The sequence below is a fragment of the Phalaenopsis equestris genome, unplaced genomic scaffold (genome assembly GCF_001263595.1).
Source record: "Phalaenopsis equestris unplaced genomic scaffold, ASM126359v1 Scaffold000002, whole genome shotgun sequence".
Lineage (NCBI taxonomy): Eukaryota > Viridiplantae > Streptophyta > Magnoliopsida > Asparagales > Orchidaceae > Phalaenopsis > Phalaenopsis equestris.
Window position 1 is genome coordinate 79,864,154 of NW_018164444.1, and position 25,341 is coordinate 79,889,494.

The window sequence follows — 25,341 nt, forward strand, 5'->3', positions numbered from 1 at the left end:
CTGCCCTTACGGTTCGGATGTGCTTTGACGTATCGGGACTTCCCGTTGGGATGATATAGTTATTTTGTAGGTTTTGTATGCTCATGATTACGTTATCTATATGGGGACCATGAGAGACTCACTTCTCGCCCCATGGTTTAATGGTTTAGCAAGAGCTTTGAAGGCAAGAGCTTTGAAGCATCGGGACATTCCCCTGCGAGATAACTTCCCTTTACGACCCTGTGCTAGTTATCATTTTTCAGGTAAGTAAAACCCCTTTGGATCAAGAGTTTTCTTGGGAAACACCCAAGATTTAATTAACTAAGTGGGATGCGTCCCTTTAGGAGCACTCATGGCCCCAGAACAGGAACCTACACCTGAATCTCTGGTTATGGGTAGACTACGTAGGTATTCTTTCACAGATATCGGTTTAAGGTGCTTTTGTCTGATCCTGTTTGGGTGGGCACTCTTAACCTATCCTTGCAAGGTTCACCGTACGTAAGCTCTTCACATTTTGTGTTTTCTCTTGTCTGTCATTTTGTAGTATGTCCGTCTTTTTCGGTTTCCCTCTTCTTCAGGCCATCCACATGACCCGAAAGAGAGATTTATTCGGAAAAGGGAAGTATACGACGATCGACAGACTGACGACTCCTAAAATAAAAGAGAGAAAAACAAACGAAAATAAAATGATCTTAATTTATTAAAATTAAATGAAAACTCAATAGGACACAATGGAGAAAAATGATTCGTGTAGCCGACCCCACTTAGTGGGATAAAGACTTGTTATTTTTGTTATTGTTGTTGTATTATTGTCACTATTTTGTATACTATTTTATCCTCTTATTATTATAGACAATATATTTATTTTTATTTCACATATATGTTTTATGTCATATCTCCTTAAATTATTATTTATTATTTCATTTTATTTAATTTTTATTATTTATTATTTATTATTTTATCCTTCCAATAATTTATGTAAATGAGCTATATGCTTATATAATTTTCAATTAGGTATATTTAGTTCACATATTTATTTATTTGTTTATTTTAAACTAAGTTTGAGCATTTGTTCAAACTTGCCTATATCCTCTCTTAAAGTCATGGTCAAAACATTAGTTCAAATATGAAGCCACAACAATGTTTGAACTATATTCATACTTTATATTTGAACCTCCATTTCAAAGTTAATAGTCTAACCTTAGATTCAAATGCAATTTAAAACCTATGGGTTTAGAAGTGAAGTTTGAATCTCATATCATCGTTTGAAGTTCATTATTTAACCAAAGTTTCGAACTTAATGTTAAGATTTTTCGTTCAAACATAGCAATTAAACCTATCTATTTATTTTCATTATAAAGTATTTAAAAAAATCGTTGAATACATTCTAATTCAAGTAAAAAAAAAAGATTAAAAAGTTAGCTTTAAAGAGGAGATGCCTCTTAAGGCTTCAAAAGAGCATCACTAATGGTGGGAAGTGGCTTGAAAAATAAAATCCAAGGAAATATTTGAAGGTTCCTATTAATATGATCAACTATTTATCATAATATAATGATAAGCATAGAGAATATTGCTAAAAATTATACATATAATGAGCATATTTGTTCAAATAGACAAATTATAAGGAGTTTCCGATCAAATATATACTTTTTAAATAGTAAAAAATTATGAACAATAATATAAAATGAAATTATTTTTTGCTTTTTAAATAGTGAATTTTCAAACATTAATTTGATGTAAGCAGCATGAAAATTTAATTTAATTATATATATATATATATATATATAATTTTGATTTTGAAAATAGTATTTTCCGTTGGATCCCCATCAAACACAAACGCGCGAACAATCCCCTCACATTTCCTTAATAGCCGCCAATCTTTGGCCACACACCTTCGCGCCAAAATCCACCCACCTTCCCCGCAAGAACGCAACTTCGGGCGATCAGTTGATTTCAATCTAATGGCTTGCCCTGGTTATCACTCACCCCAGTTCTCAGAGGTTGGCCATCTTCCCTTCTTCATCTTTCTAGTATGCATAATCTCTGGCCGCTCATTGTTCTCTCCAGTTTTTTATCCCTCTTGGTTTCTATTTCCCTCCAAGCTTTCATCGCGAGATCATACTTCGCCAGCGTTTCGATTTATTCTAGATACTGTGGTTGGGGTGCTTTCTGAATGCGCTTCAGCTGCGGTTTTTATCTTCATTTTTTTTTATCAATTTGTATTTGGACGGTCGAATGCGATTTATTTGCAAGCGAATGCCTAATTTATGCTGCTAAGTCCTAATTCCGACCTGGTTTTGAAATTGATGTGGTTCAAGACCGTTGATTGTTTTGCTTGGTTGTTATCTGAATTCAGGTCTGGTATTGCTTTATTATTATTATTTACATTTTGTGCTTGGTTGATCGAATGTGGTATTTTTTTCGTTCAAGAAGGGGCGCATAGTTTCTTGTTGCAAGTTATGTTGCAAACTATTGAGTGCTTTTGTTTCTATTTTAATCCAGGACGCAGCTTGGCTCCCTATTTGGCTACAGCCATATGAGCATCCAAACAACGAATTTCACGCCAAAAGTCAAGAAAATGCAATTCCAGATATGGTCAAGGTGAGTATCTTGCTTTCATTCTGTGATTCTTGGTTATATAGATTGAGTTATTGGAACATTCATTGTGGAATGAATGTGCTTGTTCAGTACTTTTGTTTGGTTTCTGGTGAATGAAATGTAAGTTATGTTTTTTTTTTCACTTTTTACATGTGTGTGGCATCAGAAGACATGTTCTTATGTTTAGTAGCTTCTTCTTTTAATGGTATTTTCAATGATTCTTATGTTCAGTAGCTTCCACATTATCACTCTATCATGTTGTGCTTTGTCAGTCTTGGTCTTATGTAAAGTAAGTCTGCTCTCGCTAAGTCACGGAATTTCCAAGCTTTGCATCGTTATTTCCATCTTTCCTTATAATCATATGTTTTAAAAAATGATCATATCATGTTATTTTTCATCTTATCAAATTTCAAATTGTTATTTAATAGCCTTAGTTGGGAAACCACCATGATTAAGGAAACACTTTTTCTCCATTTGTGTTGTTTTTGGTTCTAGTTTGGAAACTTGTTCTTTCAGTTAAGCTGCTTTCTTTAGGTTATGATTTACAAGTATCTAACAAATTTCTTTAAAACATATTTAAAATTATATATTTTGAGCTACAACTTTGAAGACAAAAGAGTAAAAGCATTAACTATAATTCTTACAATTTATTCCATACAAAATGTATAAAAAATATATGTCAGTGCAAAAAATAAATGTAAATGTCTTTCAGATGACATCTTCACCACTATAACTGGCTTGAAATGAAACACAATATTTGTTTTCAGATTGAATCGGTTTGAGCAAAACTTTGTTGGAATCAGATTCCAATTTTCTCAACCCTGTTTAGAGTTGGCTCAATTCTTTCCTCTGCTAGAAGTGAACCGCATTGAGTCATGTTTAGCCTTATAATATAGTATCCAACCTGATTCTCCAATCCAGCCAAGGCAAAGCCTGTGAACATACTATTATTGGATTTTTTTTTTGATATAATGGTGTGAAAAAATTAGTTTGGCAACCAACAATGTAATGTCCAAAGTTGTCATATTTGTCCATGATTCATTTTTCTTAAAGAAGTTGTTCATGAGTACCAAATGGAAGAAGACTTGGTGGTAGTAGTGAAGTTGAAAAAAATCAGCCACAAAATTTTGAATCATTTTTGCAGTATGTTAGGTTGAGCCGAGTTATTTGGAATGGAACCTTATTTTGATGCTATTAGACCAATAACTCTAATGTTTGGAGTCATGCCTATTGAGATATGCTTCCGCTTTCTTCCTTCATTTTACTTATGTCAGCCTTGACAAGACATAGCATTGGCTGTGTACATATGTTGAATTAGCATTTGGCGACAGATGAATTGGAGTTAAAAGCAAATAAGATCATGGAGCATAAAGGAAGGTATTTTTGATGCAGCACCGCAGCAGAACCATACAGATATATGCAGTTTGCAACAAACTAAACGCAATAACTAATGGTTGTAAGGGCTGCAGATATGCGTCAGTGCCCTTGTGGTATTTTAGTGGATAGTTAGACTCAAGTAGATGGACGGCGACAACAACAACAACAAACCTTTGTCCCATTAGGTGGACATCAACTTTTTAAAAAGTGTAAGCAAGAAGAAAATTTGTTGACCACCTTGTATAAGAGAACTTAAATTTCATCATTTTAATCTTATATAGTTAACAATATTAAATATATTTTGCTATTATTAATTAAATAAATATTAAAAATAAGAATTTTTCATACATAACAAAATGTATGCTCTTACAATTTGCAATTAGTATCATTAATTTAACACATCAAAACATATCACACTAAAATGAACTTAGTCATTTAATATTTATTATATTAAAATTATATTAACATAAAGTGGACTTAAGTTACAAATAAATAAATACATAATAAGTATATACAACTAAAATTATCAAATTATTGGAGTGGTTCGCTATTCAAATAAAACTGATCAAAATAGGCGTTGCACTTGTATGAACGTAGAAAATAATATGAGAAGCAATTCAAAGAAAACAGTAAATAGGTGGTAATGTGAAAGGTTGATGAGAATGTACATAACGTGAGGTTAAAGGCAAAATATTACAAAGGGACGATGTGAAAATGATATGAAGTTTTTTGGAATTGAACCTTTTAGAAGGGGAATCTTAGGCTATATTAGAAGCAATGATTTTTAAATTTGCTTTTTGAATCTTTTTTTTTTTTCATTTTTCTTACATTTGAAAAGCATACAATGTTGAATTAGGGTACCAGAATTTTTTAAAAAATAAAGCGTAAGTTTCCATCTTTCAAAGCACATAATGAAGCGTACACTTGATACTGGAATGCTTGGAATGCTTATGCATTATGTCACAAACACTTTGATATTGTGCTCTTGAGTAATTGGAACTGTTACAATTTGAAGTGGCCATTCCAGCGCTTTAAAGAATGTTTTTTTTTTTTGGTGATATATAACTATATTACAAACACTTTGATATAGTTAGGCTGTCAAATAAATAAATGAGCCGAACATGAATAGTTTTTTTGAACTTGGTTTATAAATGAGTTAAGTACAAAGAGAACTGTGTTTGATCGTGTTTCTTGTTATTGTTCAAATTAGAAAATTTAATTTAAAATAATTATATATAAAAAATTATAACTATATTCTAAAAGAAATTTTAAATTTACTATTTTAGAAAATATAAAAAAAAATTAAAATTAAATTATTTTATTAAATAATAAATATCTTAATTTAGAAACCTACCCTAATTCTAATTTACAATTCCTTTTAATAAATTATTAAAAAGCCCTGATACTAATAATTTCTATTCCTCTCCTCTCTATATTCTATATTCCTATTTCCCTAATCGCTTCGCGGTCGCATTTTCATTTCGAGTTGGCTCTTGGGTGAAACTTCGAGCAACGGGCTCTCATTCTTTGAGTTAGGATTTTTGTTTCGTCTCCGACGACGCGATTTCCTTTCCCTCTTTCTCCTGTAAAGGAGTAGTCATCTCTTACTCTCTCTCACTTGTGGCTTGCGAGTCGTGACTCGCCTCTGTGAGCTTTTTATACTATGAAATCTGAATCTCTCATCTCATTTAGTCATTCTTGTGACAGTTCTTTGGCTAGCCCCTCTCTTGTCTCTCGTTTTTCTTATTTAAGATTATATTATTGCCATTTTGGGCTAGAATGGGAGTATGATTCGTTTATTCTTTGGTTAAGATTTAGTACCTCGGTATATCGACTGCAATACTATTTGGTTTTAAGGCAGTGTTGCTTTTTTTTCTGAATAGTTGTTTTAATTTGATTCTTTAGATTGTTGCTTCGATTTTAGCCTCTCATATAAGTTAGTTTGATTTATGACAATGATGTTGCGTATCACAGTTTTTGGTCTTGCTTCAAGTACTTATATCTAGTTCGTTTGTGCTCAGAAGTCAGATCAGTTCACTTTTGATGTTGTTGGACTTGTTTTATTAAGATATTTAGTTCAGTTATACATTTATTGAAATTTCAGTTTGGGTAATTTTGTATTTGATGAGTTTGGGCATTTAGTTCAGCTCAGATTTGTTCACTTTTATATGCAGGCCATCAATGTTCATGTGTTGATAAGTTTTTTCCTTAATCTATTTTAAACTTAAGGAAGACTACATGATACATATAACATATTAACATACATTCATATAAATGTTGTCATGTTGGTGGATTTATCTCATTGAATTGTTTTATCATAGTTTGCATTTATATAAATTTTTTTTAATTATTTTCAAGAATGAGAAGACATTTTTATTATGTGTTTAATTATATGTGAATTTAAAGTTGCGTAAGTTTATGTGTTCTAATGTAAAGTTTATGCACTTGAAAATTGAGATTTTAGATTTGGAAGATATGAGCAAAATGAAGAATGTATTTTTCTTTCTATTTGTAATGTAATTATAAAATTTTAATTTATTTGTTATTTATTATATAATAATGATTTGTGGTGATCGAGAATTTAAGATTAGAGCTTCAAATTTATATTATATTTGTTATTATAATTTATAATAAGAATGTTGAAATAATTTTTTTTTAATAGAAGGATGCTTTTTTTTTTTGTAATTTTATAAGAAATAATTAAATTTTTTTTTTTAATAGAAGGATGCTTTTTTTTTTGTAATTTTATAAGAAATAATTAAATTTATTATTATTATTTATTTCTTCCATCTAATTTCGAACGAGTGCGAAGAAATTGAATTTAATTCGAACGGAACATAAACATCCTATTTAGGAAAATACAGTAGCTAAATTGCAACAGGTTCATTTATATTTCTGCTTGTTTACAGCACTGCCCATATGCGGGAAAAATTATTCCATGCTTGCGTGCGGACGCCGATCCGGACCGTAAATCATGAATCACATGATTTACGGTCCTGATGTATTTCGGTAGGCCCCACCTAAAATTTTTTAATATTTTATTTTTTAAAAAAACGGAAATAATCCTGACCGTAAATACGGAAATAATCCTGACCTTAAATCACCGACCAGGTTCACCGCACGGCAATCCCTTCCTCGGTACTCGTCGAAACCGCTCGAGCGACCAGGTTCTCCTCCCATTCGCACAGTACATGCGCGGCGACCTTGGCTCCCTTCAACTGCAATGGCGTGGAACCTTCCCGCACAAGCAAGCGTTGTCATCGTTCGCTTCCACACCTCGACACCCAGGGACGATTCCACTGCAAGCGTGAACTGAGCCCAAAAGCAGTGTCGTCTTCCCTTCTAGGTTTCAGAACCCTCACTCCTCATTCTCCTTGGTTTCTGCTCTCTCGACTTGGCTGCACTTAGAATTTAATTTAATCAGGATTAACTGATAAATCCGGATTTTTTAAATTCAGTGATGTTAAATCCGAAATTATGTTTGGTATGATTTCATTTAAGTCCACATAAATCTATATGGAATGTTTGACATTTTATTTCAGGATTTAACAAGTTAGGTGGCGATCCCCTTAAGTCCACGTCCCGATCGGATTTAATAACTCCCGGATTTACGTAAATCCATCTTAAAATAGGTTACCAAATAACGCCTTAGTCTCTATTTCTTCTCTGTTCGCTTCGAGTGGGGACTCTTGTTAACACAGAACCATGGAGGTAGGGCTGTCAAAAAAGCTCAATGTTCGCGAACAGCTTGTGTTCGGCTCGTTCGTTAAGTAAACGAGCCAAACACGAACAAATTTTTAAAGCTCGAATTATAAACGAGCCGAACACAAACATTTCTTTGTTTGCTCGTGTTCGGTTGTTCGCATTTGGCTCGTTTTAGCTCGAAATAAAAAAAAAATTATATAATTATTTATATGATAGTATATTACATATATTATTTATATAGTAATATATTATATATATTTATATCTAAGTTTAAATCATAACATCTCATATGATAATGTGGTTAATCCCTTTTTTTGTATATATTTGGTCCATGTTCGAATTTCACACTATAAATCTATTTTTTTCAATTTAATTTTAACGAGCCAATTTCGAGTCCAACACGAACACGAATATTTAAATCGAGCCGAACACGAACGCACTGTTCACGAGCCGATTTCGAACATGAGCCGATTTCGAACACGAGCTATTTCAAACGAGTCGAACACGAGCTCGCTCAAGCTCGGCTCGTTTACAGCCCTACATGGAGGCGGTTATATGTTCAAACCAACAATTTTTTTTAAAATACAGTTATTGCAAAATATGAATATGAAATTAAAACTCAAACTAAATCTAGAAATAACTCATAGAATGCGTTTAATTTTAACGAGCTAATTTTGAGCCGAACACGAACACAAATATTTAAATCGAGCCGAACACGAACGCACTGTTCACGAGCCAATTTCGATCACGAGCCGATTTCGAACACGAGCTATTTCAAACGAGTCGAACACGAGCTCGCTCAAGCTCGGCTCGTTTACAGCCCTACATGGAGGCGGTTATATGTTCAAACCAACAATTTTTTTTAAAATACAGTTATTGCAAAATATGAATTTGAAATTAAAACTCAAACTAAATCTAGAAATAACTCATAGAATGCGACTCTGTTTCTTAATTTTGTTGCATTATATTTTGCGCATTTGCATTAATCAAACATTGGCTTTTAAATGAATATTGTCGTATATATGGAAATGTATATGATTGTTATGTGAGTTCATTAGAATGTTTAGGAACTTCTAGAAATTGCTATGATTTAGTTTAAACTTTAAATATATTTTGCACATGATTTGCACTCCATCTATTTATTTTTACATATCTGACCCATAGATCCTTATTGAACTTATTGTTAGTAATAATTCAGTGTGTTTGTGCATGCTTTACCTTTTAGAATTAGCATTGATATACCTCTTAGTGGTGCAACTCAGCAAGTCTATCAAGAAGTTGAAGCACTATCATGCCCCTAATAATTGTTTTTGCTTCTACAAATGGAGTTTATATAGGTCAGGTGTATTTCTATACTTGCCACAGCACTTCTAATTGTAACATTTAGACAGTTTTTAAATATTATAAAAACATGGATATTGTTTGTTCTTGAGAGATTATAGGGTTCTTTTGATGGAATGTATTCCTTCTTCAACCTTTATGGGAGATTTCACCATTCTTACTTTTTAGAGGAGAGATTGTTGTCCAAGTAGTATTGATTGTTTTGGTTGTTTGTCATCTGATTGATGATCTATATAGAGATGATTTTCTTTATGCGTTTGCATTTTTGATTTATTAGGAATTGGTGGTTTTAACTTTAATTCTTATTTTCACGAGGATTGCCTTATGATCAGCCCTTAGAGTAAGTTTAGAATTCCAATTATTAGGCTGTTTAAAAGTAGTTTGTTACGCTTCATAGAACCTAGTTTCTTTTTTTGAACAAAATTTCAACCTATATTTTTGGCTATCTAGTTTCATTTTTTAGTATTGAACATCATTATATTGTGGATCCATTGTTTGGCATATATTGTTTCATTTCATTCAGTTTCTTACGTAGTATAAAATTTTGCTGCCTGTTTGGTTGCCTACCCTATTTCACCTTCTTACAAACAAATGAAAGAACTGCTTTCCAAGGCACAGTAATTTTCAAGACCTATTTTATGAATTTCTATTCATTTTACATATTCCACTTCTGCCTATCTTGTTAAGCAGAATCTTCTGCATTCACTATTTCAGTTTCCTTTTCTAATATATATGTATGCGTATGTGTGCATACACTACATGATAGTTTCATCATTCAATTATTGCATGTTCTCATGATTGCAGGCCTGATAAATTTTGCATGTTTCTAATATTTCTACCATTCGAAGGAATTACCAATGCTTATTAGTAAGTATAAATTGAATATTATTGCTGGATATTCCTATCTTTTGGCATTTGATTTGATGGCGGCAAAACTTTTTTTACCCACAAGGTTTCCATTATTTTTAATGAATCAATTAGTTTTTAAAATATGACACTCAATAGAACACAATGAAGAAAAAGGATTCATGTAGCCAACTCTACTTAGTGGGACAAAGGCTTGTTGTTGTTTTTGTAGTTTGTTTATAACTTATTGACCTTTCTAGTTTTGATCATGGTCAGGAATGTCAAACTTTACACGAAGGTTTATTCAAAGGGAGTAACACTCAATCAATTACAAGTGGAGCAGCCAAATATACTAGCTGTTTCTTACATTTATCTGGCGATGTTGAACAACAGGTTGGAAGTGCTTCTTGTTCAGATGTAAGGTTCAATACCTACTTAGTAAGCAACAAGTTGTGTACTGTTATCTTTTGGAATTATGCGTGTTTTTATTTATTTATCATGTTTATAGTCTTTTTCCATCAAGAGTAATTTCTTTTGAAAGTTGGCTCACCTTTTCAAATAATGTAGCTCTTTAAAGAATCCTTTCTTTCCACGTGTTAGACTTTGATGTTTATCCCCAGGTCATTCATTTTGATGCAACTGGGTTGCATTTCTTACCTTTTTTTTTCTGCATGTGTTAATTCAAATTTAACCTTTTCCAATTGCCAATGCCTCACAGTGTGCATCATTTCCCAATTTTGATACCAATGATTTTAATATTTATAGAGGAGGATCCTTGCTACTTGATTAGTACTACCAAAAAAAAAGGCTTAAAATTCCAGTTCTAGTCAGTTGATATGTTTCTTCCTCCACTTCAGTCCGACCTTTGCTTTTCCAGGCGTGCATTGAAGCTATTTTGCTTGTTTAGCTTGGCCTGATTTAGAGTGTAAATAGAACTATAAGAATAATCATCATATTTGTATCTTTGTAGACAATGACAATCCTATCATATTTTTTCTACATACCAGAAACCTCTAATGATTTGAAATTTTGCAAAATGTTTGTAAATTGGTATATCTAATGCATTATCCTTAAGAACTAAACATTAAAGCTTCGGTTCCAGAGTGTTACTTTGAAAGATCTCAATATGCTAAACACATCTCCTTATTCCCTTTTTGCATGTGCAAAGAGAAATCTTCACATTTTTTCTAGCTTCTACCTGCTAGCAATTTTCTAAGAGTAGTAAATGGAGCTTGCGCTAGGTTTCAAGTTTAGATGGATGGATGGATAGAAGCTCATCAAACAACTGCTAACTTCAAAGCGGACATAAAGATTACTTATCAAACTTGACACCTCCAAATAAATTGGTGAGATTATTAATAGATTTCTTACCACTTTTTAAGTTTGCTTAAAGTGATTGAACTTTTGGTAAAAAGGATTTTCAAATTATTTTGACTCAATGTTATCACCATTCCATGAATCAAAATGTTTTTTTAATAAAATTTCATAAAAAAAAAAGGAGAAAAACACAACCATTCACAGCAATAATTGATTGTGTCTGTTGCAATGAAGGATGAGACAAACTATTCTGCAGCTAATTGAAACTTATTTAAAATATCACTCATCTGTAAAACAAACTATGTTGATGTTCCTAAATCATCAAAATTATTGGGAGAATGGCCCTCACAATTTTTTTCGAATATTAAAATGACAGACAAAAGATGTAATATTGTGCTAGTCTAGTTTGAAATATCTCAATTGTATCAAAATTCACTCTAACAATCATTCATTTTGCAAAACAAATCGCACAAGAACTTCCACATTTCACAAATACCCATGGACATTCACGTCACTAAATCGTCTAACAATGAAAATGTTGAAAATTTTGCATTGTAGATGAAGATTTTCTTCAACGAGTGCAAAGTTGATATGCATAATAACTGAGAATTTTGCAAGAATAGATGGAATATTAAACCATGCATGTGTGACGATTAGGAGTGTAAAAAATTGACCGACACTCCACTCAACTAGAACTCAAGTTTCGGGTTAGGAATCCTAACCCATTTTAATATTTTGCGTCGGGTTAGGAATCCAAACCATTTAATTTTTTGAGTCGAGTTTGGGTTGATCTACTAACTCAAATTGACCCAAATTGACACAGCTGACACGCCTACCTAAAATTAATTAAAGATTGACTCAAAATTGACCCGAATTTGACTTGAATAAATGTTGTCATATGTTAACCAAGTTATATATGTTGGGTTGAGGTTAGTGGCTTAAAGGCAGATTGAGTTTGGGTTGGACTTTCTAATCTGTTTAATATTTGGGCCAGGTTCGTGTCAATTTCAGGCTAGATTATTGCCCAACCTACGAATTCGACACCCCTAGCGATGTCGAACACATATTTGATAAATGTGAATGATGAATGAATTTATGTGTGTGTGCAATAAAATTTTGCAGTAGATATATATATATATACTAGTATAATTGAACTTGCATTAAGTGGACATGAATAAAATTATAAAATCGAAATGTAATAAACAAACATTTTAATAAGGAAGAAACATAATACTTATTATCGAAGTTTAAAATCAAGTGAAATTTTAATAATAATGCAAAAATTAGTTAAAAATTTAATTATTAGGGTGTATTTTTAATGAAATATGAGAATATTATACCACAATTTTATTAGATACATTCATGATTTTATGTTGGAAAGAAATAATTCATTAGATATGATTGTGAAATAATAACCAAATCACATTTTATATGCATAAAAATATTTATTAATAATTTTGGTTATTCTTTTAAAATATGATCATAACAACTTTAATATATTTTAAATGCCAAATCATTGAACATTAATAATATACTTTTTTTTATCAAATTTTACATGTAAAATATCAAATGCTCATCAAAATGTATGAGAGATTAAAATTTTTTGTTGATAATTTTGAAGATGGATAAACAATTATATATATAGTTGATTATAAATTTTATGGCTTATGATGTTTGTAAACATAATTATTCATAATTTAATGACATTTGTATAAAAATAAATGATTTATTAGAAAAATAATTAATATTATAGATTGTAAAAATATAGAAATGTCAATTATAATGAATAATTTTGGAATGATCACATTGTCTCATAATTATCAACTTTCATTTAACGTTTAATTAAAATCTTCTCCTTTTTTATTTTTTTTAAGTTCTATGCATAATTCTATTGAAGTCCTTGATTGATTGGGCTGTTAGTGTACTTAAAGATTGATTCTTATAAATTTTTTTATTGATTCTGTGAATTTTAATAAAATTAATGAAATTAATGAGTAATTTTTTTTGTATTGCAAGATAATATTAGTGAAAGAAACTACTATATATATATTTTAAAACCCGATGACAATTATATTAAAGAGAAAGGGGTATAAATAAGTTATATGAGTGGACTTAATAGACACCCAACTCATACGGTACAACACACACAAAAAGAAAAAGAAGAAAATTAAAAAACCAAAAGTAGATGGTATATGAGTGGACCTAATAGGTCGATTCACTTTAGTTTTGCCTCTGATTCACTTTAGATGGAAATGAACCAGCTAACAAATTGATATATTATATAATAATAATAATAAAAAGCACCGCGTTCCTAGATCAGTTAGTAGAGCATAGGCTTTGTCCGGTATAAGTCTCCTTTGGTCTAGGGTTCGAATCCCCTCTTGCCTATGGGGTTGGTACTCGAGTGGTTAGGCGCATTAGGGCTCGTCGGGGCTCGTCTGATAGCCTCCGGTCATTCCTTAGACATATATATATATATATATATATGGCGTCGTCTTCCTCGCTCGAGTCTGTCTGCTAGGGTTCCTCGCTCGAGTCTGCTAGGGTTTTGCCCGATGGCGAATCCTAGCAACAATTACGGCTTCTGCTTCGCTGTTTCCTCTCAGATTCTTCGCGCTCGTTTCTGTTTCGTCCCCCCCGCTTCTTCCAGCTCTAAGACGAGGCTCGCCTGCTCGCGTGTTCTGCGCTCGATCACGTGTTGCCCACTCGCGTGTTCTGCGCTCACCCGCTCGCGTGCTCTGCGGCCCGTCTTGCTGTTTGCTGTTTTCTCTCTGCTAGGCTCGTCTCCCGCTCGTTTCTGCGTTCTCTGCGCTCGTCCTGTCTCACCCCGCCGTCCCTTTCTTAGCTTCGGCTATTTCGACGCGACTTTTTCCCAATCTGCTTTCTTCTCTAACATCGCAACTATCTTTGAAGATGACTTCGGACAAATCTTATGCAGTTGCCCTTGTCGGTGTCCATGTCTTAGACACACCAAAATCATCATCTTTCCCTCCTTTGTTTGAGTGGGCGGAGGACATCAAGAAACCTGGTAGGAAGAATGGGAAGCCTGTCATCTTTTTTACAGAAGCTGAAGGTTTTCAATTTGCTTCCTCCTGTTTTCTAAATTTGGTTGTGAAATTTCTATATGGTCATCCGAAAATGGAGCTCATTCGCAAAGAATTTGAACTTATACACCTTGTTGGAGAATGAAAAATCGGGTTATTAGATGAGAGACACATTCTTATTCAAATTAGTAATGAATAAGATTACATGCGCTTATTTGCTAGAAGGATAATATGGATTGATAACAGAGCAATGAAGATTCTGAAATGGTCTGTGGTTTTTTACCCACAGACAGAACCGCCAATCATTCCAGTTTGGATTCGTCTCCCTGGGTCTGAAATTTCATATTTTTCTCAAAAAGTATTTTACTCTATTGTCTCAGCTTATGGGAAGCCACTCAAGACCGACATTCCTACTTTTAATCTGCCCCGTCCTTCTGAAGCCAGAGTACTTGTTGAAAGAGACATCACTTCTTCTGAGGAAATTTGGTTGGGCACATAACATCATGGATATTGATAGAAGATAAAGATTGAACATTTTCAATCGTATTGTTCGAACTGTCGTATGTTCGGACACTCCAGTTCTCAATGTCATCATCTACTCCCCCACCTCAGACCAAAAAAGCAAACTGTTCCGCTAGAGGCTGTGATTCCATCTCCTTCTGATCAGGCAGACAATATGACAACTATTCAATCCCCAGTTGTAGCTCCCTCGTCTTTGGAACCTTCTATCAAGGGGGAGAGGGAATTTCTTCAGACCTCGCGTGCCCTAGAACCTAGCACTGATAATACAGGTGGAAATACTTCTACTGCTTCACAACCGCCTCATTAGGTCCAGAAAGATGTTAATATTACTCATGTTCATGGGGATCAAGACGTGCAACGACCTACATCTATCCGAACACAGCTGATCAGATGAGTCAATCATCGGATGAAGAATGACATGTTTACACATCTAGGAGGAGGAAGAAGAATGAAGATCTACTTGAGCTCAGAAATATGATGGATGATACTTTGGTTATTTCGGGCAATGGGACACACCTTACCAATTTGTTAGCCAACACACTTCCGAGAACTAGAGGAAGGAGGACTAAAATGGGTCGTCCCTAGCATTTTTGTGTCCTTTTGTAGTTTTCTGGTTTTTTACCTTTTGTATCTTTGCTTTATCTGAGTTTTTGTGTGTATTGTATTGTATGAGTTGGACTTTCTTTTAGGTCCTCTCATACAACTTTTTTGTATTTTTTTTGTATTAATATATTTGCCCTCGGGCTTTTTCTATATATATATATATATATATATGCAAAGAAAATCATCAATTACCAAAAAATTGAAATTTTTAATTCAAATGATATATTCTGAATATATATATTGTGTGTGTGTGTGTATGATTGTTACTTACATTTTATAAACTTTTATAACTTGTATATCAAATACTGTAAATATAGCAATTGAAATTGTATCTTTAATATCCAATTTAATAGGCTAATTATTAATGTTGAAGATGCAATTTTTTAAAAAATGTATTTTATCATATTAATTGTTGAATATACGACTTCAATTGAAATTTTAAAAAAAATCTAATTATAATCGAAGATTTTTTTTATTTGCACTTTTATAAATTTATTTGATCATTCTAATGGGTCATTGATCAAGATTAAAATTTATGTCTTTGGTATCGATTTTGTTATGATCTGATTTGGGTGTTTGGAATTATTAAGGAGGGAACAGATCATTCGACATTGGATTTATACCAGTTTAACATTTTTAACAATACAAAATATCATGCAACCGGTTAAGAGGTAGTGAACATCAATATTTTTTTAAATATCTTCTAGGCATGTACAAAAATGTTTAATTTACAATAATTTTTAATAAAAATCCTAAAACAAAATACAATATTGTCATACATATTTTCATTAGCTCATCTTCTTCTATAAACAAACTCTTTTCTACCAATCATTTAATTTGAAGTTGAGGTACTCGAGACTTGGTTTGCACAACATCACGTCACTCTTACCACAGCTCATCACCCACACATGTTTTTATCTCACTTTCTTTGTTTTACATGGGACAAGTATTGTTTGTCTCTTTGCTTGGGATGAATCCCGATCTTCTCCTCCTTCGTCCCATGTTAGTGGAGCTGGCTTGTTGGTTCCATTGAACCGGCGCAGCCAATTCAATTTTTTTTTTTTTTTTGGAAAAATTTACGTGCATGCACCTCAATTCTTATGTTTTTCTTATCTTACACCAAAAATTCAATTTTTACATGCATGCCACCTTACCTGTGCATAAAAAAATTGTATATGACTTTTTGATAGTTAAATTTGTGGTATTTTTTACTTGATATGAAAGATTTGGGTGGCATGATTTCATAAAGTTAAGTTTAGAAGTTAGATTTGTAAATAGATAGGCATTGAGTGGTATGTGTGTAAATGTCCCCTTTCTTTTTCAATGCTAGATTTTACAATTGATTTCTGTGTAATGGCAATTTTGTTGTGATTCCGATGAAGCTTTGACTAATTTTAAGATATTTTGTTTCCGGATGCATGTCTTTGGTTCACTGGATTCGCGTTCTTCCCAGGCTATGCATTTCTGCCTGCATCTTTCTTCAGAAAGTACTTCACAAGTTTCAACCGGTCAATATAATGAAATTACTCATTTGTGGAAGCATGAAATGGACAAACGTTTATCTCACAGAAGTTTCTCCAAGAATCCCGCGTTCATTCACGGTTTGGCCTGTCAGTATTCATGCAGGGACCCAACCCCAGGACTTGGTAATTCGCCATCAGTCTTTAAGAAAATTGTGTCGTCTGAACCAAACACAGATCAACTAATCAAAACTAACCAGAATATTGAGCATGAATTTCATGGAAAACTTGATGGCGGAGACCTCAAGAGTACTGTTACAGATGATGTTGTCGAGCTCTCCATTGCTGCCTCTGAAGCAGTGGTTATTTCCGAAATGTTGTTTAGTAGCATGCAATGTGAACCTCTTTCTGATGCAGCAATTATTGAAATTGCTCTTCGTTTGAAACATGCCCGAAATGAATGTCTGTTGGAAACAGCTCATACATTTTCAGTTGCCGATCCCGATGATACTGATCGCCTATCTGATTTGGATGAAAATTCTATGTCTGATGCATTTGAAGATGTAGGCTTAACGGTTGAGCAAGTTGCTGAAACGTCAATATGCCCATTTACTCATAGAAAATCCTCCAACAGCACTCAAGTTTCAGGTACCAAACAGCAGGAGATATTGAAGCCCGATTTATCGTATGCCTGCAATGTATTAGCTAAAGATCTTGTACATGAGCGGAAAGCACTTCCAGAAAATATTGGACATGAGTGGAAAGCACTTCCAGAAAATATTAAGGGTGTCTGTACTGGTAAAACAATTTCCCAAATACAAACAAAATCCTGGGATAATTTTCCTCTGAATTACTCTAGACCATCGTTAAAAGATCATACACCAGAGCAGGAGCAAAAGTTTCACAATAAAGATGCTTTGCCAGTAAACCAGATGGGCTTTATGAAGCATCACTGTATACAAAAGGTCAGGCAAATTTTGAGCAAGTGCAGTTTACTTTTGAGAAAAGTGTCAAAATAATTCCTTGACTTTTTAAGGGGTTCATTTTAGTTCCACAGTATATAATTGTCAATTTAATCTCTAAATTCTCTTAATAGGGGCTAAAATTGTTCCCACAGAGGACTATTTCATCTGCTATCAAAAGATTCTGAAAAATAATTTGGCACTTTTATAAAATCTGGAATGTCAGGGGACTATTTCACACTTTACTCGTTCACTTGTTCTTGTCAATTCAGTTCATAACAACTGCAGATATTTCTTTGTTTAGCTTGTTATATTCAATCATTCTTAACCTTTTTCTAACTAAAGACTATTTTTTGAAGGTGGGAAAGGTTCCGCAACCGAGCAATGCAAAGGTCAAAAAGCACTTAAAGTTCTTTAACTGGGAGACCAGCTTTCTTTCGGAATCCATAGATTCTTTGGAGCAAGATGTATCACAGTTAAAACAGTCAGTAGAACTTGCAGTAGTTTCTTCTTCAGACACCATATTGCGACTTTCATCTTCCAACTTTTGCTCCGAACAGGAACCTAAACATGGAGCACCACTTTCACAAGATTATTCTAGGACCGCATCACTTTTTGATCCTCTATGTTCTGTCGTTCCTTGTAGTATTTCTAGTGGAGTGTATGTTGGCTATGAAACCAAATGTGCAACAGATGGTGCTCAAAAGTCGAAGAATCCAATTACTACAATATACTCAAAATGTTTAGATGGAAATTCTCTCTTGCATAATAATGTTATGTTACAGAAACCATTCCTTGAGAGAATAGACCTCATTCTCTCTAATTCGAGTGAAAGGATTGTTGAATGTTCTAATAAAAACGATACTGAGCTGCCAGGAAAATGGTTGGATGAAGGTAGATCAAACAACGAACAAATTCTTGAACAGAATAAAATTAGAGTGTCAACTTTTGCGATTCAGAACACTGATAATAATGACACTCAATTAACTGTGCATGGAGATGCATGCTCATCTCCTATACTGGAAGGTTGCGATGTAACTATGGGTGGTGATATGCATGAGAGCATTAAAAGCTTGTCTGCATCAGCTTTAGGGAAATGCAGATCAGATGATTTAACTAAAAAAGCTAGCTACAGGAGTGAAACAATTAACAGATCTCATATACATGTACAATCAAATTTACAATCAACTCCTGGAGATGAAAGAACTAGGAAGAAGAGAGTTCGATTTCAGGAAGCCCCCTACGATATGGATGGGCCTAAGGTGTCTAAACTCCAGCCTAAATGTATAGCAATGCAACTTTTCATTTGAGTTTATTTGGATCTAATTTATTACTTGCTAGCTCCAATATTCTTAACGCTTCCACAGGTTCTTGTTCTGGAACTGCCACTAGATGCAAATCTGAATACAGATGGTATCATAAGTACGAACAATTGATCAGTAATAGGACAGTGAGGAACAAAGAAATAATATTTCAGGGTGTGGAATTTCTTTTGACTGGGTTCTCAAGTTGCAAATCAAAGGATCTTGAAGAATTAATTAGAAGACATGGTGGATATGTTCTTCCAAATATACCATCAAAATTTCCATGTTTAAGTGTGAAGCCTATTAGCTTAGCAAGCAGGAAACTTCCTGTTATCCTATGTCCAAAGAAGGTATATTTATGCAAGTGTTTCTCCTCAACAAAATAAATAAATAACAAAAAAACTATATATAATTTTGTCAAGCTATTTGCTTGGTAAAAAAAATATATATTCTGATATTTTATGTTCTTGCATTGTTAGCAGAAATCTATATAGTAAGTCTGATGGGTTGAATACTATTAAATAAAATTTTGGCTTGCATATTTTCTCCCTTTTTGATAGCTGTTACTCTTACATGGTTGGAAGATTTTGTGTCCAATTCTTCTATTAAGACATTTTGTTTTACAGCTTACAAGGTTATTCTTTGAACAGAGAAAGTTAAATAGGTTAAAAAGTAGTTAATCTGCATTAATTTTACAAAAAAATTTGGCTGTGGTTTATGTGTGACTTTCAATAATTTGTTGTGCTTGGGTTATTGTTCTATTCAGTGAAGCAGTGACTGTAATCATGTTCTATTTTTTGTTGTTGTTTTGTTCAGTTCCTTTGGTTTTCTGTGTGAAGGGAAGTTTGTTATCACCTTTTGAGATATTATAGCTATTAAATTATAGAATCATTAACATATTCATTATCATTAACTTTATCTAAAGTTTTTGGGCCTGGGTTTAGGAATTTCACATTCATTCTTATGAGTGCCTGCATGAGGTGCTAAAAACATTACCAAAGGTGTTACTTTTCCCTTTATTTGATTGAAAAATTGAAGTTTCCAATTTTTTATGATTTTTAGCATCTCAAATTGTCCAGTTTTTTATACGCTCATACGATCTTTAATCTTATTGATTGTGGTCTACTATATGAGTTACACATGGATCCAGTTTTATTGCTTTTGTGATGATTTAAACATTTACCGAATATGCGATCCGATGGTATGCAGAATTTTAAAGCTGTAGTTTTACTGATTTATTTCACTAGCTAAAACAGTCATATTTCAACAAGATGCATTAAAATTTCATGTATTTGATTCTATCTTCTATTTCATTTGAATGCTACAATTTGAAAACAAAATTAACTTTTCATGCAATTCATTTATTGTGAAGCTCTTTACGCATCCGATTTGTATGTGTTTTATGTGCACATGTGTGATGAGTGCATGCGTGAAACCAGAGTTAACTCAAACCACAATAGAAATATGAATATTATTGCTAAAAATCCAACGAGTTACGAACGACAACTTGTGACTATAAAAAAGTAACATAAAAAATACAATAGGCACGGGACTAGGACGACGGTGGTGGGTTGTGGGTCACTGGAGTGGAGTTGAGTAGCTGAGGGGGAGGCTATGTGAAGGCTGCAGCACGGAGGGCTGCAGGACAAAAGACTGACTGGAAGAGGGTTGCCTATCGTTGGATGCTGTGGCAGGGAGAAAGGGAGGGATGAGTGCTGGACTGGTGTGGAGACTGCAGCAGGTAGGGTGACGGGAAGAAGGATATGGTTATAGCAGGAAGATAGCAGGTTGAGGGGGAGGGGATTATGGGGGAGTTACGGTAGAAGATTGGGAGGGAGGGAGTAGATAGAGTGCGGGTAGCAGGGTGAGATGTTAGCGAGATGGTGTGGCTGTAGGTTGGGAGGAAAGAGGGTTCACGACAGTAGATGGTGAGGGAGGAGGGGTGCGGCCAGCACGGGATTTCTGGTGGTGGGATGGGTAGGAGTTTAGCGGTTGGGAAACTGGGACTGTGGACTGCGGAGGGAATCTTGGGGAAGATAAATATCTCTGCGGAATCGAGTGACAGCAGGAGCACCCTTCAAATCTTTGGAGAAGATCACCACCTCGGGCAAGTTATAGTTGGAGCCCCTCTTCGCCTTCGAATACAACCCTAAAAGGGAAAACAGTCCCTACTGCTGCTTGGACAGAAGTTTAAAATCTAGAAGAAAAAAACTGAACCCTAATAGTAAACAACATATTTATAATATTTACTAGCAGTTAGAATAGGAAGGGATTAGAATGTAAAGGTAATAGATTTAGGAATGAAATAGAAAAAGGTGAGAAATCAAATAGGAAAAAATGATGGAGGACTGTAGCAGCTACAATACCATGCCCTAATAAGCTCCTGCATCAATTTGGGTTGAGTTTTCACTATTGAACAAACAAATTTAGCAATTGAATCATTATTTTGAGTACGCTAAAGTGATATGAGTTGGTTTAACTCTTTTAACAGAATTGATTTGCTTTTAATTATGTGCAGGTTGAAACTACTAAATTCCTATATGGCTGTGCAGTTAATGCCTTCATCATAAATGTTCGCTGGCTTGTGGATTCAATACAAGCTGGCACTGCATTACCACCGGGGAAGTAAGTTCTGTTTTTCTTTCTCAGAAATCTTCTGAATTTTTTCTATTTTGGAAAGCACTTTTTTTTGTTGTTATAACCCTTATTTATCTCTCACAATCAAAGCAATTTGTACCATTTGAAAAATATAGAGTGAAGTATGATTCATTGATATACTACGATGTGATCAACAATGAAACAAACAGTTTGATTCTCATATTTCAGCGAAGGTAACCGAATATCAATTTCTACAAATATTTAATTTGTGAAAGAGAAGGATATTATGCATTCCAAATACAAATGTTAAAGAAGGCCTGATTTTTCTTCTTGAAAAAAAAAAAAAAACGGCTTATCATTTTGTTTTGATTTGATTGGCCGTGCAGAATATGTCCTTCAAATTTGGTATGAAGGTTTCTTAAATTTCCTATTATAGAAAAATAAGCAGCGAGGATGATTTGTGAAATACTAAATTAATTGCTATTTTAAAACTATTAATTAGTGCACTAAATTATTGTTATTTTTGTCATTCAGCAATTCTCAAATTGAGATAGCTAGGGAATTATAATAACTTGCCATATTGGAAGAGGAGTTCAAATTTTTGTCAAAAGGATTTTATATTTCTTTTGTTTATCTTTGAATCTTAGTTCGAGTAGCACTTTAGCATTAGTATTAAGTCGCTTGTTCTTCTCAGTGTCTTGTAAAAAAGGGATACATGATTAGAGCAATATATGGGAATAATTAGTATTAACTGTATAGAAAAATTTGAAATTGCGGCAAGGGTTCGATTAACCATCGATTTATGTTTCTTCTATTATGAGAAAAGGGGCAAGTTTTAATTCAGTAAGCAAATGTCGTAGGAGAACGAGAGACAAAAGGAAGTGAGATTGAGAAGAAGGAAGAAAAGGAAAAATGTTGTGTGCATGTCATGGTAAAGAAGTTTGACACACTAGAGATGATGCCACCGGTGTGAGCAAGTGGTGTGAGCAAGTGGGGATGATGACTCTCTCGAGTGCGACGCTATCCAACACAGGAAGAATTGTGCTGGGAGGCGAACCTAAAGTCAAGCGGACCTTCTACTTCAAATGCGGGCAGTGATTTCGTGAGTGGGAAGGAGCCTCACATGTGATAGGGAGAAGAGTAGGAAGACTCGTGTGTGAAGGCAAATCGAGTGGGTGAGCAAGGTAAATCATGCTGGTAAGGTAGCCAAAATGATTTGAATCAAAGAAAGGAAGGTGGTTTTGTTTGTGGGTCTTGTAGCTGATCGGGTTAGGTTTTTTTAGTAGATTTCCTTAATATATTAAATGAAATTTATAATTAAGTCTTAATATATGTTCCTATGCTAATTAAAAAATAAAATCAGAGACAGTTAAAAGTTTGATTTGGAGGAGAAAGAAGAAAATTTGCTACATCAATAAAGTGAAATTATAATTGAGTTTGATTTTTTATTTTATTTTAGAATTATGGATGATTAAGAGCATAAAATTATGCAGAATAATATAAGAGTTGATATGCCTTAGAATATTGCAGTTAGAGCTATTTTCTTTTTGATATGATGAATATTGTGTCTTAATTGATTAAGAATTCTCAATCTCAGGCTAATAATAATGGGGGAGCACAAATATATAAGTACTTGAAACTCTTTCAGGATATGAGGCAACTGCTATTTTCAAGAGCTTGAGGGCTACTGGAAGCTGAAAATTGACTTATGAGAGGAGAAATTATATATGGTATTACATGTCCACTAGAGAGGAGAGTTACTCTTGTTACATTTGCTTTTGAGGGAGAAATTGAGAGACGATGGTAATAGCGGTTACAAGAGAAATTTGGTGGTCGACCTAGTCACTTGGTGCAGTTGGAGTTGTGAACACATATAGAGATTGATTTGTACCACTGTCAATCCAGATATAGATGCATGATAAATTTAGTTAGTGTAAGTAAATTGATCGATCTTGCAGTATGAAGCGGAGTTTACTATGTTGTCGAGGTCTACACCATAACTTATTCCAAATGCAAATGAGAAATGCCACGGGTTCTTTTTTGGATTGAATGATTCAATTCGACAACCAATAGTGTCAGATGAGATTGAAGACTATTCAATGCTAGTAGAGAGGGCTAGACTAATAAAAATTGATTTTTAGCAGACCCAAGAGTAAGGATTTGCAAAAGAGGAAAAGCTTGGAAGAAGTGACACCAATAGTTACTCTAGAGGAGATAATGGGAAGAAAATAAAGTTATATGTTGATGAAGTTAATAGTCAGGCTTGCAACAACTCTATAGAGCTTCATTAAGTGTGGGAAGCTAAACGATGGTGAATATTTATTTGGTCTTAAGGGATGTTATTTATGCTGACAACCTAGACATTAGATGAGAAACTATCACGACTCAACCTAGGAAATTGGAATTTTCTAGATGGGAAATGGCGATTGAATGGTTGTCTAATTGTTTCATTTTACAACAAAATGAAATCCAAGCCACAAAAGAGCCATTTTATTTCATTAAAACTTATATTGACAATATTATATTTATATTTATAATTTTACATCTAACAAAAAATAAAACAAAATTATAATACCTATCAATCAAGCGCTCCTCAGCGCCTATACACGTATTCTATGATTTATCTATCATATAGCCAATTTTTCTATAAAATGTTAGCAGCTGAAGGTGCAAGTTAGATAACTCGACGGACAAATTTTTTAAATTACAATAATTCTCATTTTTAAAATATTTGGTAAAAGTACCGTAAACAGTAAAAAAACTGAACAATAAAAAGAAAACTATTTTTTGTTTATTTTCATTCATTTATGTTACACTTTGTTATTGAGAGTTAACGTCTAAACGTATACTTTTAAGTAATATATGTTTACTTTTCAAAACTCACAAAAAGGGTAGATATTCATTTTAATTTCTATTTTTATTTTTAGTTTCATTTCATTTCGTGCATAGGTACAACGCTTCCTTTGTCAATACCATATGTGTGTGACTCCATATGCATTCTATATATCATATGTTATTTATTTTCTTGCATTTAACATTTTAAAAAAATGAACTTTAACATTTTAAAACGAATGTTAGAAACAACAAAAACATGTGTAGTTGCTTTAAAAAATAGACAGAATTAGTATAAAATAAAAATATATTTACCCACCCATCTCTACTTATACAGTTTGAAGCCAGCTGTCTATTTCTCAGGTGAAACTAGTTCTTAAATGCTTCTATAATAACAAGTTAGCCTATATTAACCTCTATTAGTTTTATTTTTCTTTCGCATGAATTATAACCTAATTATTTAGACATTTTCATTTGCATTTTATATCAAGTGACTTTCCTGCAATGCATGTAATATGTTTGTAATCAGAGAAACTTAATTAGATCTTAAAATTTTAATTTATCATAAAATTTTAATTTATCATTAGATTTTAAACTATTCATTATATATATATATATATATATATACAAGGAAATGCACTCCTTTCTGTTTTGATTTCACCTTTTTCTGGATTACCCTAAACTGATATTTAACTAAAATCTTAATTATTAATTGAATTACATAAATGATTTCTGAAATTTCAATTTATATTATTTAAAATTATTTACTAAAAAATTCTTACCTTAAAAGCTGCAACGCCCTTTTTCCTTACTACCTTGTTCAAATTTCGAGCACGAAGTAGAAAAAACTCAT

The 25,341-nt window shown here is 33.2% G+C and overlaps 1 protein-coding gene across 4 annotated transcripts in view; it reads left to right on the plus strand.

Annotated features, from left to right (window-relative positions):
* The first annotated feature begins 1,898 nt into the window (after positions 1–1,898).
* LOC110017817 overlaps positions 1,899–25,341 on the plus strand; it is a 38,604-nt gene continuing 15,161 nt past the window's right edge. The window contains exons 1-7 of one of the 4 annotated variants that reach the window (XM_020714931.1): positions 1,899–1,979; positions 2,482–2,580; positions 10,123–10,284; positions 16,786–17,757; positions 18,114–19,038; positions 19,122–19,408; positions 21,577–21,683. In XM_020714931.1, coding sequence (XP_020570590.1) covers positions 1,941–1,979; positions 2,482–2,580; positions 10,123–10,284; positions 16,786–17,757; positions 18,114–19,038; positions 19,122–19,408; positions 21,577–21,683 — 2,591 coding nt within the window. In that variant the 5' untranslated portion in view covers positions 1,899–1,940. Of the gene's footprint in view, positions 1,980–2,164; positions 2,336–2,481; positions 2,581–10,122; positions 10,285–16,785; positions 17,758–18,113; positions 19,039–19,121; positions 19,409–21,576; positions 21,684–25,341 lie in introns of those variants that run through there. The other 3 variants (XM_020714932.1, XM_020714933.1, XM_020714934.1) reach the window with 3 other exon arrangements.